Genomic DNA, 17,569 nt, shown 5'->3' on the forward strand with positions numbered 1-17,569 from the left:
TTCTTTTCAGCAAGGTCTTTGAGAAGTAGAAGGCATTCCCACACTATTTTTGAGGAGCACCTTTATATTATCTGAATAATTTAAATACTGTTTGTTGAGCAATTAGTTTTAAGTATATTTATAAGAAAATATAGTTTTTATGGGAAAATGAATCAACAAAAATAAATTTTTTTTATTTAAATTTTACTAAGAGAGCTGTTTTCTACATTTTCATTGTACGTCCTTTGTAAACAATTGATTTGTTAGTATACACAGCATGGTCTAAACGTTTCTTAATTGTTTTTCATTTATCATCGCTATCATCTTTTTCCTTATATTTCTCATCATTTTCATTCATTGCCTTGTAATAATTTGCATTGAATTCTTCGAAAATATCCATAGGAGTTCGAATTTCTTGAATATTCTCAGTTGCTTTAGTCAAATAGTTGTCAAGTTCAGGTGAGATTTCAGTGTTTGATTCTGTAGTGTTTTCAGCCTTTTCACTTTGAGTAGTATGATTCGGTAAACACAGCACTTGTTCCATCCTACTGACGTCCATAAGTCTGGACCTTATTCTTGACGTAAGCATCTGAGATGAATAATCAACCACAGCTGGTATATCAAAAGTTGGACACCAGGTCTGTTCACTTTTTAAATTGTTTTGCAAAGTTCTGTTACTAGAGGTATTACATCTTGCATATGGATGCATTCTTCTGCTATGTCGGTGATTACGGATCCTGCAACTTCTTGCAGTTGACGAACTACAACAACGATCACGTGCATACAATGAGGACGATTGGGGATCCTCATGATCCTCATTACGGTTAACATGCCCGGTCTGCATATTTGAATGTCCATTAGCTCCTTCCATAATGCAAGTACTACAATGTCGACATCCACATTGATGACAAATATCATCACCACCAAATTCCTTGATATTTTTATCGGAAGACATTGTTATATGATATTGAACTGAATCACTCCGCTTTTTTACCAGATAAAACAACTTTTTAGAAAGTTTTAGCAAATATGAATTTATTATATTAAGATAATTTTGATTATATTAAAATGTTATTTTTAATATAATATAAGTTTTATATTAAAATCTTATAGGAGCAAAATTCCGTAAGTATTGGATCAGAAAAAATAATTATATAAAAAAAATACATTTTACTTGACAAGTATTTTAATGTTACTAATTTTGTCAAAGCTAACTAGCAATAATATTAAAACAAGCAATTGAAATCATGAATATGTCAGGACAGAATCTTATACGGCGTTTACATTGGCCGAAAATGGCTCATTTTGGTCAAAAATCGAAAATGAGTATCGAATGGCTCATTCTTGCATATAAAATTTCAAGCACAAAATGAGCAATTTTCTCACATTCTGTATGAATGACGTTCGAATGCAGTCCACATATGTTCCAAATGCAAAGGAATCTATTGAACATACCCTAAATGAAAGCTCTTCATGGCATTTTGACAGTTTGTAAAAGCTGTTTTGACATATTTACAAAAAAGATAAACAAATGTTTAGTAGTTTTATTTCAGTTTGAATTGTTACCATGAGAACGAATGAAATACAACGAATGTAAACACTTTCAAATGAGTCATTCAAAATGAGCCATTTTCGGCCAATGTAAACGCCGTATTATACAGATAAAATTAATTGCTAAGGAAATATTTATTCAAGCAAAATTTGTTTGAAGTTAATTCAAATCTCAACAATAGGCCTTTTCGGTGGCTCGCTAGTATGGCAAAAAACAAAATAAACACGGATAATAATAACAATACTATTTTGTCTACATCGGCCAAGCACATAGGCCCGGAAAAAAAGGTGTTACCAACGCAAAAATAAGCAAACTATTGCGAACCTTCATATGAAATTTCAACGAATATTGCAATCATATGTCAAAAATTATGTATAAAAAAAATTTAAACAAAATTAAGAAATTTCATGAATTTGAAAACTGGAAAAAAGCAAAAATTTCAGTGTTTTATTTTAAAATTTCCAACTTTTTTACCATTCCTTTTAATTTTGTATTTATTTTAATTTTCAATTTATGTTATTTACTTATTTTTTTACACAAAATGTAATTTGCTTGCATTATGCTATTTTTGCTATTTGCCACAACATAATACTTGACACATTGCAACAGTGATGCCAATGTTCGCTTAGTCAATATATTTGTGAAGAAAAATCCATTAAAAAAAAATTTATTTTGTGAAAAGTGATTTCACAGTAACAGATAAATTTTGGAAGCTGTTTTTATGAGGGAATTAAGTTTAGTTACAAATTTGTAAATTTGTAAAAATTTGCTTGAAGAAAAATATAGTGGAGGTACTATATACATATTATTAGATTCTATAAATGACTTATTACAAAATTAGTTACTCTTTAAATTTTTTCGATTGAAGAAGAGCATTTTTGCTCTTCTAAATTACTTTTCTGAGTCTTTTCTCTTATCATATACGATCACATTAATATCTTTTTCATTTGTTCTTCAAAGTGAGTTCACTCTCTCCTTTACGAAACCAATAAGATCTAATCGTATAAGAATAAGTTCAAAGTTTACTTACGTGATAGGCCAACCTAAAGTGCCCTTTAATAACTAAAAAAAGTTAATAAGTTAAAGCTCCTTGTAAGCCACTTTTATCGTGACAGCTTTTGTTTCGTTTATTTTTAATTACTCTAAACCATTTTTAATACAATAATCACAACTATTAAAAACATTAACATATGTTAATGTACTGCAGAGAAGAGAGCTTTTACCTTAACTTTAACAACATTAGCATTAGCATATGGAAGCACCTTCCAAGCCGATGACTTTATCTCTAAACACCTTAACACCTTGCTTATCTATTAAACACTTTTTATATATTACAAATAATTCAAAATGACTTTAATTGGTGTACTGTAAATGGCTTTTAATAGAGGACAACCCTTTTTTGAATAATGTGATGAGGCATGGACAGTTCGTCTTCGTGACCGAAGTTTAATCGAAATATATGCCTTTCTCTCATTTTGAAAATTTAAAATTTTCACGGTCGTGAGAATTTTCACGGTCGTGAGAATTTTCACAACTTTTTGGAATACTTAACAATTTAATTTTTTTAAGCATTGCAAAATATGTTTTTCAAAATTTGATCTAAGTCGGCATAGAAAATTTAAAATTTTTAAATATTGACTTATGTTGTTCCAGTGAACTAAATTTTTAAAAGCGTTATTTCAAACCTGCAAAAATTTTTAGTTTTCAATTTTAAGGAGATTTTTTATAACAGTAAGGTTAAAATTATATATAAATCATATTTAACATAAAAGGTAAAAGTAAAACTCTTTTATTCTCATACTTCAATTATTTCAAGTTAACTTTTTCAAGACTTTAGAATGGGTCGTCCGTCACGAAACATGAAGCCACAAATAATAAGAAATCCCATATATTTTCCGTTGCATGAAATTTTGACAAATGATGCCCCATTCATGAATGCTCTGGTACAGCTCACACATACAGACGAAAATGATAACGATCGAATTCAGCTTTATCACCAAGCATTCGTAAACTGTACGTAATTAAAGAGATACATCTTTTACCTTATATATATTGTATATATAATCATTATTTTTTCAACTGAATTTGAATTTTAATTGTATAATATATTAATAGTTTACAATCAACTCATCCATATCATTCCACGTCCAATGTGGCACCCGTTGCATATGATCTTAGACGTTCAAGATCTCAATAGAGTTGTTGATAATGCCGAAGTTGGAAATAGAGCTGCAGAGAATTCTAGGCTTAACTCAAGTAGTAATATTAGTGCCGAATGGGATGAGAATTCAAATTTACAACAACAATTCGTAGCAGGAGAGAGTTGTCCAATGAATTCATTAGAAACTAGTGGTATGAAAGAAATTAATGCTTCTTTAGATAATGTTACAACCGAGAGCACTCAATATGTTGAAGTACTGAACAATGAAAACGAGAATTTTGATCAAGATCTTGCTAGTTCAGAAAAACAACAACATCAAATGAGTAGCTCTGAAGTACAGAGTACTCAAAAGTTTGGTTGCGAAAGTCGATTAGTTGATAAAAACCACTAAGTTAACTAACAGTGTTGAAACTCAATTTTGATGTTCACATTGTTGCAAAAAATTATGAACTAATAACAAACAATTACGATGAAGGAAATTATGAGATAAAAACTATTGAAAACTTATTCTCGAAAAGTCATACAGAAAAACGAGTAAGAAATGACACTCATATGCCCATTTCAAAAGAATTAAGCCACAGCAATACCATTCGAAACAGTAAAAATTTTTATGTGCATGAATTTGAAAAACAATTCAGAGCCTTTACTCATAATGTCTATGGTTCTAGTGATTAATATTAGCAGAGTTGTTATTCACAAGGGAACAGAATAAGATATTGTATATTTTAAAAATATCCAAACAAAAAGTACTGAAGTACGACTTCTTCATTAAAAATAAAAAATATTTTTGTACAAACATTGTAAATTGAAATCAAAATTATTTTTATGTTACTTTGAATGTACATATATTATTTTATTCAGTTAATGTTATGACATCATGTTTTCCAGTTCAGAAGAATAGCTAAATCAATTCGTTTTGTCTGTATGTAACGTTTAACTTTTTAGAGACGCCATGAAGCTTAGTTGGCTAACGACTAAAGAAGTTTTTCATTATTTAATTATGGTTAATATTAGGTTGTACAAAGATATATATTAAATGATTCTTGGTTTAAAATTTCTTCAATTTCTCTGTTTATATATTTTGATAGAGTTATTTTCATGCCTATTCCATACTATACATACCTTATCATACAAGACTTAAATTAAAAATATTTAAATGCATTCTTTTAAAATTATTCAGATTTCATACATATGCCAAACATCTTTGAAAATGTTCGAAAGTGGGAACTGAAAAAATGTGCTTGCACTCACCAATTAGATACTAGCAGACCCAATCATCTAGATGTGAAAAAATTGTTAGTGCAATGCCTTATATAAATATTTCTATAATCCTAAATATTATAGAAAAATTTTCTTGATTCTACTATCACGAATTAATTTGAGAACAATATTGTATTGTTCTACTAATAAATCATTTATTTTTTTGGAATTTAAGAAAAAGTAAATTAATTGTTACTATAACATGCGTGCATGCATGTCCTAGAAAGTGTGGTAAATTCATAGTTACTCAACACGCTTTCTAATTAAACAACATTAAATTAAAAAATAACTGAATAATAAAATAATAAATTTATTTAAGTTAAAACATATTTAAATGCATTGTTAATAATGCAAATGCGCGTGCAAAAGTTTTTCCTTGAAATACTAATTTTTTTATATATAAAATTTTATGTAATTTCCCTTTATTTTATATATTTCAAATATTTCTGGCATATATATAGCATATATTTAACGTGTATGATTTATATGCGTACTTAATGCATATAAATTTCATAAATACAGAGGTAAAAAAATGTTGCGTTTTACTAAAACTTCAAGAAACTATTAGTCAAAGACTATTACCTACATTGATTATTTTCATATACGATAAATTAGACTGGAAACAAGCATTACTATTCACAGTAGTGTATTTTACCTTGAAAAATGTATTGAATATATCCGTATACATCAAAACAAAAAAAAATCTAACTATCAAGTAATTGGATAGACTAAAGATGCCTTCAACGCAAAACATCGAAGGAATTAATTTCTGATAAGTCGATCTCACTTGAGGCAAATATTATTATTTGTGGTGTCATTTTACCTAACTGTTGAATCTATAAAATTTTTGATTAATTAACATGAACTCAGATTACCACTTTTTGATTGGTAAAAGACATGTTTCTGAAGGACATGTGTTGAAATAACAGCATTTTAGTTCCAATTACACTAGTGGGCAATAATATATCCACCCTTTAAATGATACGTCGTTGATATAGTTTTGTATTTTAATTTATTTTTATATAGTTTTGTATTTTTTAATTTATTTTTATAATAGTTTTTTTTGTATTTTAATTTATTTTTTTTATATAGTTTTTTTTGTATTTTAATTTATTTTTATAATTGTTTTGTATTTGAATTTATTTTTATAATACCATACATTAAATTTCTTTTTAAACTGATGTTAAAACCAAGGCTCAAAGTTTCTTAAAAGCTCACCTTACACGTGCTTTATACTTATCCAGCGGCCGTGAGAGCGAGAGCATGAAAGCGAGAAGCTGCCCAGATCTCTCCCGCATAATCGCTGTAGAAATCACATGTAAAGATCGCTTTAAAGTTCCCGGCCCAATGCACCCACTTATAAATCAATGTCAATATGTGACTATATCCAAACTCTTCTCGTCAAATTAATTGGTACAATGAAAAATGTTTCCAGATTGATATTGTAAGCAATTCCGTGTATAAGATAGCCTGTAGTCTGCGGCTAACAGAATCAGGCGGTCCAAAATTCTGTCTTCAAAGAAGAAATATAAAATATGAAAATTAGAATGATACTGCTGAAATTGTAATATATTTAGTTCCATTGCAACTATTATGTGCATACTATTATATAGTAAAATAACGTAAGAGCAACAACCCTATAGTGATATGATGATTATCAAATGCATTTGTTTACCTGCAAACGATTGAAATCTTGGGACATTGTCATATGTTCTTAATCTAACATAAGTACCGCACAACGACCAAGGTATTCTCAAATGTACCACATGAAAAACTGAAAATGTATAACATATAGTTAGATATTTACTAAACTATACTTTAAGTCATTCAAAAACTAATGCGAATAGCATTGACACCCACGGTTGCCACTTATGGTACTTTAGTACCAAAATTGGTACATTTTTTTTCGTTTGGTACTCATGTTCAAAAAATGGTACATTTCCAATTAATTTTTTTATAAAAAAAGCACAAAAAAATTTTGGACCTTTTTTACAGAAATGGTACCTTTTTAAACCAATTTTGGTACAGGAAAAAATTTTCAAGTGGCAACCGTGTTGACACCTATCATATTTTTGTTAATTAGAAAGCAACATTCAAGACGGTCGTAAAAGATTGCGTATCCACTACAGTTTTGGACTTGGCTTTCATATTTGTTTTCTTTTATTTATTCTTTTTTTTATGTATTTCATTTATATGTGTAGACTGAAAAACGACGTCTCTGCCTTTAAAACCATGTGATTGTTGTTATGTTATAAATTTATTTGTAAAACTAATCGTGTGCAGAGTATAACTTTTTTTATGTGTCCAGGTGGCGATTAGAGTTCACTAAGCTTAAAAGAGCATTTTCTTTAATCTTGTATTATCAAAGCGATAAAGATAGACACTGGAACAATTTTAAATTTTATGAACATGGTATTAATTAATTCTAATGAACCTTATTGCACTATCTATTGAAATAAACTGCAAACATAATGAGAATTGTAATCTCTTTATAAAATGCACATGGTTTATATTTTTTTTAAAATAAGTAGTTGTTGATTAGCACATTTTGGTACATGTTTTAAATGAATTCGACATGAAAACTGGTATTTATTAAAAAATGTACATTAATGCCAAGTTAATTGTTACAGTGTAAACAAAATATGATATATAAACAAAGCTTAGTAATATAGTTAATGTTTTGTTAAATTCATTTTGATTCGAGGTAAATCTGTGACAAACTCAACATAACCCAACATGGATCCATTTTTTTATCATTGGGTTCTCGTTAAAGATATCCATATATTTCTGATTGAAGAGCTAACTGTATCATGTTAACTATTTTATTTGCTTCAAGAATTTATTGAGTTTCCGACATCAGTTTCAAAATATTTTTTGGGGTCACCAATAAGGCATTTCCTTGAATTGTGGTCCTGCTTTTACCAGGGTTAATATCTGAACAATAGAGAGAAGCTTGCTAATTTTCCTCGTCCTATTTACAGAGGTTACAAATGTTGTTAGAACTCTAAGTCTCTGGCATGGCTGCTTGTTAAGATATTACTGGTTACAAGAGATATATTATCTCTGATATAGGTTTTATTCATGTTAATTAGTTAATAAATTTTCTACTACTAACTGAATTTATGATTTACTTTTTAAGTTTTACTTTCGTAAATATATACTTTCTAATAATTTCTTTCTGATTCTCTTATAAAGAGATTTAATAAGAAGTCATTTGAATGCTTTCTTTCACACTCTATTAAAAGAAAGTATGTTTTAGGTGTCCTTTGTTTAACAAAAAATGACCAATATAATTTCTTGAATTATCGAATTATATTTAGATATTAAATATATTCTCGTTTTTAATTTTACAGGGTATTACAAGGAAAAAATACAGAAAATTACAAATGGTTTTTGACATAATCAAAGACAACAAAACTTTTGTGAGAATGTTGGCTCATTCAAAAACTCTTTTATTCCATAAAGTTATTTTTAAATTTCCTCATCTTATCTTTCAGATTGGCTTTTTAATTTGTTTTAAAATATTACAAATTTTATTGCCCAATCAATGAGTTTCCTTCCAACTTTGACCGCTCAACCAAAGTCCAACAGAATTTAATTTAAAGTTTATATGATTGCTAGGATGAACTTTAAAACTCGACGCAAAGTAAAAACAACATTAGAACTTGAAATGCACAAGCAGCTTGGAAAATCTTTTTGCAATTATTGCAGCTGTCTAGAATATGTCAAATCCTTCCATGTTACTAAAATGTTGGATGCAAAAAAAAAGAGCAAGTAAGACCGAAAGCTGGTAAAAAACGTTGTTTAAAGAAACAAGCTAACAAAAAAATATGGTAACATGCAAGCAGAAATATAACAAAAGTAAATGTAGAAACTTTGAAATCTAAATAAAGGATCTTTGAACTACAACATTGGTTAGTACCACGCCCAACTGGGACACTGCACTTTTGGCTGCATGACAAAGAAAATAGAAATGCAATAAAAGAGTTGTTCTTGAAAGTTTCTCTTGAACTTTGGAAAAAGCAAAAGTTTCTTATTTGTTACATTATATATGTGCATCTCTTTATATTGCATTACAAATGAATAACACATACGTATACCTTGTCTAGATGTTGACATTTGCATACATATTGAAAGTAATATATATGCACTTTGAGTAAAATACTCACATATAAATATACATATATAAAACAAATATTTTAAGCTTACCACGCTTAAACAAATATGCATCTAATAACAGCTGAAAATTGCTTAAACCAACAAAAACCATAAAAAAAGATTTAAATAAATTTTGTTTAATATATAAAAAGTTATAAAAACATTACTTTCCAGGATCAGGAACAACAGCGGAGATTCAGACGCATGCACACATATACACTAAATTGCGCCAAAAGTTACGTGCATGGACTAAGTTTTTGTTTAACTTCGGAGGATCAGGCCATTGCATGCATACGGATGCATATACGCTTCCAACTTCAAGGAAATGTGTGGAAATGCTATGATTAAGAAAAAATATTTTCCATGAACCTTGAAATGGCTAAACTTTTTTCCACTCGGACACTTTTAAAGTAACCGAAAAAGTTGAAAATTGTTACTTACGTTAGTGGCACTTGAACGTTTACACCAACTTCTCTGTGCCATTTCTACTCCATTTAAGCGCTAAGAAAAATAGCAAAATTCAGTTATAAAACTTTGCTGGCAGAATACACTTATACATTTGTATATACGGGACAATACATTCATATAGTCGTTTATGTGTGTGTAAGGACAGCAGATAGTAGAATATTTAATTTTGTCGTAGATATGACGTTTTTAAGATTTTTATTTAGCGGGAAATGAAATGCTTTTACCAAAGACTTTTCAATTTCCTTTTTTGTTTTATGAGTGCGCTCCATGGTGCGCTGTGCTCCACTTGGTAGTTCAATGCACAACGTCCTGACTCTTTATTTACTTAAGTCCTTATGTGAGCTAAGTTAAATATTTAAGTGCTTTAAGTTTGCTTTTAATGAAATTGCATGTTTAAAAATGGATTTTCTACTTTGCTCTCTTATATTATTGATTGTTCATATTGCAGGAATTTTAATATTAATTGTTTGTATTAGAGAATAGTCACGGCAGGGCAGCTAATATATTTGTATTGGTTGATTATTAATAATTATATATGCCTTCATATACATATCTTTATAACTCCATCGTATTAATAACGCTTACACAAATTGATTTAAATAATAAGTTATTATATTTGATTCAGTTGTGGCTCAATAGAGTGAGACCAGCGCAATATTTTAGACATATTTGCTTAGTAAAGCCATGGTAAAGCAGTGGTCTACTATGCAAGTACAGGAACAAACATGGGATGGACAAACTGACTAAAATAATAAAAGATTGTTATAGTTAATATTGTTAGTAGCGAACTAAGTTTTCAATGTGTGATGTGATTACTCAGGCTTTGAAAAAAATGGTATGCTGAGTTTTCAACGATTATGAAGATTTTTATGCATGAATGACAAGACTGAAGAAATAAAGTTCATACATTATGTGTTAAGAAACAGCTGCATTTAACAAATATGTTTATTTTAACCTCATAAGCAAGAAATATATATTTTCTTCCATACACAAAAGAATTGTAAAATCAATAAAGTAAAATTACTCTTTTGTTTTTATTGTTTTTTTACAGTAGGTGGAAAGCATCGATAGTTGAACTCAATAAAATACCCGTTAGGAATGAATGAAAAGGATTCCCACAGAAATATGGAAACTTCATTCTAGTAATCAGGGGAGAGAGATGAGAGCAGATAGGCTTAATACCAATCGGGGTAGAAAGCATGGGCGTAATTAGGGAGATAGGGTTATAGTCAATTGGGTTGGGTTATAGTGCCAGCGAAGAAATAAGACTAGGAAACTCTGTGACTTGGATCACGAAAGCTGTGGTTATACAGGAAAACGACGTTGTGATTACGGTTCCACTCAGCAAAGTAATGGGACTGGTATTTGTGGGGTTTGAAGCGCAAGGATGAATAAGGTTATCACCGAGGTTGTTCAAAATGGTGACGTCAGGGGAAGGTCATGGAGCCGGGTGAGATACCTACGGGCGAGGGACAAAAGGTACTATCAAAACGAGTTGTTTTGACATTGTCATAAAAGACAAAGACGGTACGCTCGAAGAAGCTTTCAGGAAACATTTTTTCTGAACTCCAAAATTAATAAATTTACAATTAAAATTATTAAAATAAAATATTTGAAAAAATAATTGTAAGTTTTCTTAATCAATAATTTTTATTTTTTTATAAATGCATACCTTTCATTTGAATACATTGACCTAATTTATAAGTATAGTTCACTGGTAATTTTACTTACCAATGAACCGATACGTATAGTAATTTTTCATGTAAACAAGCATATTAGAGCTAATAATTATTGCTACCGAACTGATGTGTGCCAGACTCTTAGTTCAAAAATTGTTCGTAGTATATGGAGTTGTTGTGAAAAAAGTTAAAAGAAAATTTCTTAACACTTGAAGAGAGGATGTCTATTTTAGAAACAGAAAATAGTAATGCTGAAGTAGCTAGGAGAATATAATTATTCTCTGAAGTCAATGCTGTTTATATGCTGCATAATAGCTGGAAAGTTAATGATGCCGAGCAAACTAATGACGATGTCATAGATCAACATACTCCAGTTTCACTAGATATTGCTGATCAGCTTGAGCTTCAGTATCAGTCAGTCGAAGAGACGAAAATGAGCTTAAAAAAATTTGGTGTTCTAAAAGTGAACAAAAAAAAATTCCCTATTATGGTGAATTACCAGTATGTATTGGAATGAAAGAATACAAACAATTATTGAAAAGTTAGGTGGGTATTTTATTTGTTTAATCAGTATTACATATAATATCTGATATAAATGCTAATAGAGAGAGTGCAACTGCATTTGATTGTGAAAATGAGGCATTATCCATACGTTAAAGAGACAATGCACTGGTTATAGTTCTAAATAACCATGAAAAAATGAATCCATAATGCTTAGAAACTGCATGTTATGGTTTCAGCTCATAAAAAGTAGAAGCCACTATCACTACTACAGTTTTGAGAAAACATTGTCAACGATTTATTGATGTGCGTTCCAACATCTAAAAATTCGGTAATAACTGAAACTATATTTGACTCAACTGTATCATATTTTAATAATATTAAAAATGATGTCCATTGATTCGAAAAAGTACAAGGTGGTCCTCGATGATGCGTTATGTGGCATACTCACACGCAATTTGAATGTAGCAAATGTAAAGTCCGTTTGCATTAAAATTGCTTTGCAACATATTTAAAACATATTAGTTAGAACTATGTATTTTTTTAAAATTATACTTAAAAAATTATTTGAACGAATATTTTTATTTTTACAAAAAATCACTATATGTATTGGCCTATTGGTAAGTAAACTTACGTCCCCATATCTCTGGAACGGTTGGTTCCACTTTGATGAAATTTAAAGTTAATCTTAATGTGTGCAAAAAATTAACAATGTTCAAATTTTCATCAATATCGGTTCACGGTTTCTGGTACCGGGCCGTAATGGGTTTAAAGTTCAATTACAACACGTTTCTATATAAAAGAAAAATTAGAAAAAGTATCTGTCAAATCTCTTGTAGTACATATTTATTGGTACATAGCGTACCAAAACAAAAATTAGCGATTAAAATTCTTTATTTTCTGAACCTGTAAAGATTTTGAAATGAAGTTTTCTTTTAATATAGTTTTTAAGTTGGCATTTTTTTTAATGTAATATGTGAAAAAGTGACAACACCTTAAAATCATAATTGGAAGTGATAAATTATTCTGTTGAACTAACTAAATAATAATAATGATTTGTAAGAAAAAAAAAAACAAACAAGAACAGAAGTTAGGAAATTATTTATAAAATTTTTCTTGTGACATTTTATATGTTAATATTTATTTTTAAAATGTCTAAAGAATATTAAATTTTTGCAGTTAACTATAATCTACGATAGGGAAATTGTATTTTACTTTATGTGCCAATGCCCACTGGTAAAATATTCGATACTTGCAGCTTCCTTTCTCACCGACATGACAGACATAGCATCCTTAAACATTAGAGATATAGTCAAGATATAAAAGACTTGTTAAGTTAATAGACTTGTCAGGTTGTTTCACTTTCATCTAAATTGGAGAATCATGCCATTTTGTTACGACGTTCTAGCATGGATTCTTTGATTTCTATTTAATATTTTATCCGTGATGCTACAATGGATCATTATTTGCTTTTAAGTGGCATTTAGAGCGTATATTCACCACATCAACTTAATCTTACCTAACTATAAAAAAATGAACCCTAAAAGTAAACCTTATATATAACCTTAATAATACCAGAATAATACACTTGTAAGATATAACTGTCGTGTTGGATTTCATAACACTAACCTTAGATTTTATTAAAAGGAGTATATATTTTAAAATATAAGAAACATGCGCCATTAATAAATAAAATGATATATTTAACTAATTGGAGATCTACATAGAAATGTCTGGGTATACTTAATATCTAATTAGTGATCTTTGTATTAACATTCATACTAAATATCTATATCAGGTCACAAAGTGAAATTCATAACAACGATATTAGATATTGGTTTAAATATGTAATCGCAAATACTGTCTAAATATTTGAAAACAATAAAACTATTAAAACCCTTACGCTGGTAGTCTTCTCAATCTGATTTGAGGTTCAATTTAAATGAACAGGATAACACAAAATTTTATAATCTTATAGTACAAACTATACTGTAGATATATCAAAGCTTCCGAACTGACATATCCCCGGTTCAGGAAGTATGGGATTTAACATTGTCATGATAAAAGGCAATAATAATAATAATGAACATCCACATTACTCTTTCAGTTCTTTGTTTCAACTGTAATTAGTGCCAATTTCGTATTTTTGGTTGTGCCTAAATTTAAAAGGAAATGTGGATATGCTCACTTTCAATTTGCCACTAAAAATAACCAGCAAGAAAAAACATATACACGCTGTAATAATATTAATTTATTATTATATTATCTTATAATAGTTGTTAACAGTACTCACAAAATTATACGCCTTTCCTTAAAATCGGAAAGTGTAATAAGTAAATTATTTTAGGTTTAAAAAATAGGCTGTGGTGCTTACTGTCATTTTTTCTCCAAAACGTTATAAAATTGTAGTAATTTGCTTTGAAAATGCGCAAATTCTGAAAATTACTACTAAACAACACTGATTTGCTTAAGTGCAGAGGCACAAATAGCCCGATTCTCATACCGAAATTTGAACTGACATATTGTTTTTTCTCTAAATCTCAATTTCATGATTTGCTTTCAAAACAACAACAATTTTACTCATCCAGTGTCCGAGACACTCCACATAACATGGCCGTAAGTAGTATGGGAGTCCCTATTTATATTTTGAGCCTTGGGAATACTGATTATTGTCAGGTGTTATCTGACGATTCCACACGAAAGTTATAAACCCTTCGTAGGATTCTGAACATATCCTACCTTAGACTTTGTGTCAAAAGAGCATTATGAGTATTTGTCTTTGTTGCAGTGATTTGTAAATCAAGTGTTCGCGAAAAAAATGGTAGAAATATGAGAAAATTTTTGTGCGACGATCAACGTGCATTATCAAGACAAGAGTGCACCGATCAACTTATTATTTTGATAAATAATAAATTTTTCATATACAATATGGCAAAAACTATAAATATAATGCTTATAAAAACATCCTCTATAAAACAAGTTATTGAAATTCAAGCCAAAGGATATATATTACAAATATTATAAATATTTTTTCAGTCTTAAACTATTCTCACTATCCGCTAAGCTAGGTATATATCAATATTAATTTCACGAAATAATTTTAGTTCAACAAACGAAATCATAAGCCATATTTGCCTTCCATGTTTATTTAGTGAAAATAAAATTTAATACTTTGGTATAATAAAAAATTAAAATTTGCAATCTAAGCCAATCTAGCTTCAAATTATCACAAAAACCTCAAAAAACTTGAAATATAGAAAAACAAATTACTAGAACTGAAAATAAAAATTAAAGTCATAAATTTTACCAAAAATGATTTTTTATTTTCGGCTGTTTTATTGCACATCAGCAAAATAATTCAATCCGAAGTGAAAATGCTAGTATAATTTCCAAAAATATTTCGACTTTTATGGTTGATTATTTTTCACACATTTATTTTTTATTTTGTATTTTATTGGTTTTATTTCCAAATTACTGCCAAAAAAATATTTGCCACTAATAAATTTTTAAAATATTTTTTTCCTCACATTATTGTGTTGAAGTAAAAAATTATTTGTATAGAATTTTTTGCTTAAATATTTTAGTGGCGTTGTCAACTCTCCCATCAGCAGTTGGTCTAATTGGCTTTATTGGTCAGTAAAGTGAAATACTAAAATTTTTGTTTATACCAAAAAATCTGAAAATTTTTTGTCATCAAATTTTTTTAAAATTAAATACTTATGTTTTAAATTTGTTAGAGTTATTTAGTAAATGTAATAGGTCATTTCTTCGAAACCGACTTAAGGCAAGTATAACAAAATACAATTTTATATATAACTAATAATTTGTTAATAACAGAAATAGATACTTGGCTGTTTCTCACATTTTTTTCATTTATAATTCCTGCAGTCATAAGCCAGTCAAATGAAGGACTTGAATATATTTTTGCAAATTCTACTAACATCGGGATGTTACTAGATTATTATTGGGAGGATTCATTCCATATGTATAATATTATTGCAGATTTCAGTTGAAATCTAGTGCCACTAGACTTCAATTACATTATGTTTCATTTTACTCTACACATTCAGTTATTATTCTCTTAAGAACTCTTCTCATTTCAATATTTGTTTTTTTACACCTAAAGGTACTACAGTTGCATCAAGGTGATGTGTGTAGTTCCGACAGGTATTGTCCTATTTATATAACATATGTTATTTTAAGTTCATTGGAGTTCTTTTGAAACGTCCATAGGGAATATTAAAAGAAACTAGAAATTTATGAACAGAAACGAAAAATATAATTTTTATTTTCTCAAATAACAACTATAAAACCTTGATTTATGTATAAACGTTTGTCTGCCTTTAGTTTTGGTTCCTCAATTTATATATAATATATATGATGCATGATTTGTTCTCATAAAGGTGCACTTCTCCTCCTAAATAATTATATTAACCGATGATGCCTACCTACACCCTAAATGTCACTCTAAAAATATAGTAGAATAGAATAGTATTATTATAATTGATTCTTTTAAATATATATACCTTATCATGCATTACTTAATCCATTTTTTTCATTTTGTTGCTGGCACCGCCTTGTTCAGCATCTTTTTCTGCCTTTTGCTCAGTTTTCAATATATTCGCACAATGGATATCATTGCTCTTTGGGTTAATGATTCTAAGTTGTCTCTCCGCAATATGGGAAATATTTTCCACTACACCAATGTGCTTAATATTAAGCAAGTCCCTTCGAACAGATTCCACTATGGCTTTTTGTGCACGAAAATTTATAGGCTTTAAGTTGAGTACGTGAAGCAAGCCAGTTCCATCAACATCTATATTAGCCAGTGGAATATTTTTAAACATATCAACTTGTTGGCGAATGGCTCCCATTTCTGTATAGACCTTCTCAAGTTCCATATCTAAATGCTCACTGGCCAAAGGGTAGTCAATAATTGGTTTTACGACTGTGTAAGCTAAAGAAAAAGCATAACCACAAAACCACTAAATTCAGGAAAAAAAATTGGATAAGATTTTTTATACTAACCCCTATCGACAGCATCCGGAATTCGCAGAAGACCTTCACGACGGTTTTCTTGATCAATATTCTCCGAAATGCTCTCAACTAGTTCACGAGCATTACGTATGATGTTTTCAGTTTTAGTTTGAAGTATAGCTACTTGGTAGGCATCAAACACTGGTCTATCAATATTTCCAGAATCAGCCATAGGTGAGCTATTATTTTTTGTTTGATAGTTGTTCAGGTGCATATAAATATGAAATAGTTATATTAAAATGTAAAACATGTGATTGATTGCAATTTACCGTATTCGAAGGCAGAAAACTATGTATACATAAATCAAAGTACAAACAATTTTTAGTTGAATAATCCAAAAAATTGTTTATACAATGTGAAAGAAAAATTATTTATAATTTTTTAAATCAACTTCAAGTTAGCTTGATTATACATATAAAAAAATATATTTCATAGTTTACTTAGCTCAAAAAATTTTGAAAATACCGCAACAGTTTTCATTTTATTTTGCTGGATTGGCATACTAGGATTTATGCCATATATAACAATATTTTTATTATCTACACAAATGGGAAAGTTTTTATAAAATGTAAAACTTAAATAGTTTTAAACGATTAACTTCGCTCTACAAGTTTATCCTCTTGTCTTCCTGGTTACATTACGCCTTTTCTTTTGTAAGCAAGTCGCAAAAAAACAAATAAAATAAGCACTAATATCGATGGCAACTCTGGACATAAATGTGAATTTTGTTAGGCTTATGTATGCAAAACACGTAGTAAAATTTAAAGTTAAAAT

At 29.1% G+C, this 17,569-nt stretch overlaps 2 protein-coding genes across 2 annotated transcripts; one reads left to right on the forward strand and one right to left on the reverse strand.

The window, feature by feature from the left end:
- Positions 1-3,261: 3,261 nt before the first annotated feature.
- LOC119682301 lies at positions 3,262-4,484 on the forward strand. The gene is made up of 3 exons (XM_038095710.1): positions 3,262-3,303; positions 3,362-3,544; positions 3,647-4,484. The coding sequence occupies exons 2-3, from the start codon at positions 3,370-3,372 to the stop codon at positions 4,081-4,083; spliced, it is 612 nt and encodes a 203-aa protein (XP_037951638.1). The 5' UTR covers positions 3,262-3,303; positions 3,362-3,369; the 3' UTR covers positions 4,084-4,484.
- Positions 4,485-16,021: 11,537 nt separating this feature from the next.
- On the reverse strand, positions 16,022-17,169 carry LOC119682764. The gene is made up of 4 exons (XM_038096269.1): positions 17,065-17,169; positions 16,787-16,974; positions 16,285-16,715; positions 16,022-16,225 (listed from the first exon to the last, which is right to left on the reverse strand). Exons 2-3 carry the CDS (start codon positions 16,965-16,967, stop codon positions 16,300-16,302), a joined length of 597 nt encoding a protein of 198 aa, XP_037952197.1. The 5' UTR covers positions 16,968-16,974; positions 17,065-17,169; the 3' UTR covers positions 16,022-16,225; positions 16,285-16,299.
- Positions 17,170-17,569: the final 400 nt, after the last annotated feature.

The sequence above is a fragment of the Teleopsis dalmanni genome, chromosome 2 (assembly GCF_002237135.1).
Source record: "Teleopsis dalmanni isolate 2A chromosome 2, ASM223713v2, whole genome shotgun sequence".
Taxonomy (NCBI): Eukaryota; Metazoa; Arthropoda; class Insecta; order Diptera; family Diopsidae; genus Teleopsis; species Teleopsis dalmanni.

Coding starts and splice junctions, on each gene's coding strand:
- LOC119682301 (XM_038095710.1), top strand. CDS start 3,370: ATGGGTCGTCCGTCACGAAACATGAAGCCACAAATAATAAGAAATCCC. Junction 3,545..3,646: donor TCACCAAGCATTCGTAAACT/GTACGTAATTAA, acceptor ATATATTAATAG/TTTACAATCAACTCATCCAT.
- LOC119682764 (XM_038096269.1), bottom strand. CDS start 16,967: ATGGCTGATTCTGGAAATATTGATAGACCAGTGTTTGATGCCTACCAA. Junction 16,716..16,786: donor TCCGGATGCTGTCGATAGGG/GTTAGTATAAAA, acceptor CTTTTTCTTTAG/CTTACACAGTCGTAAAACCA.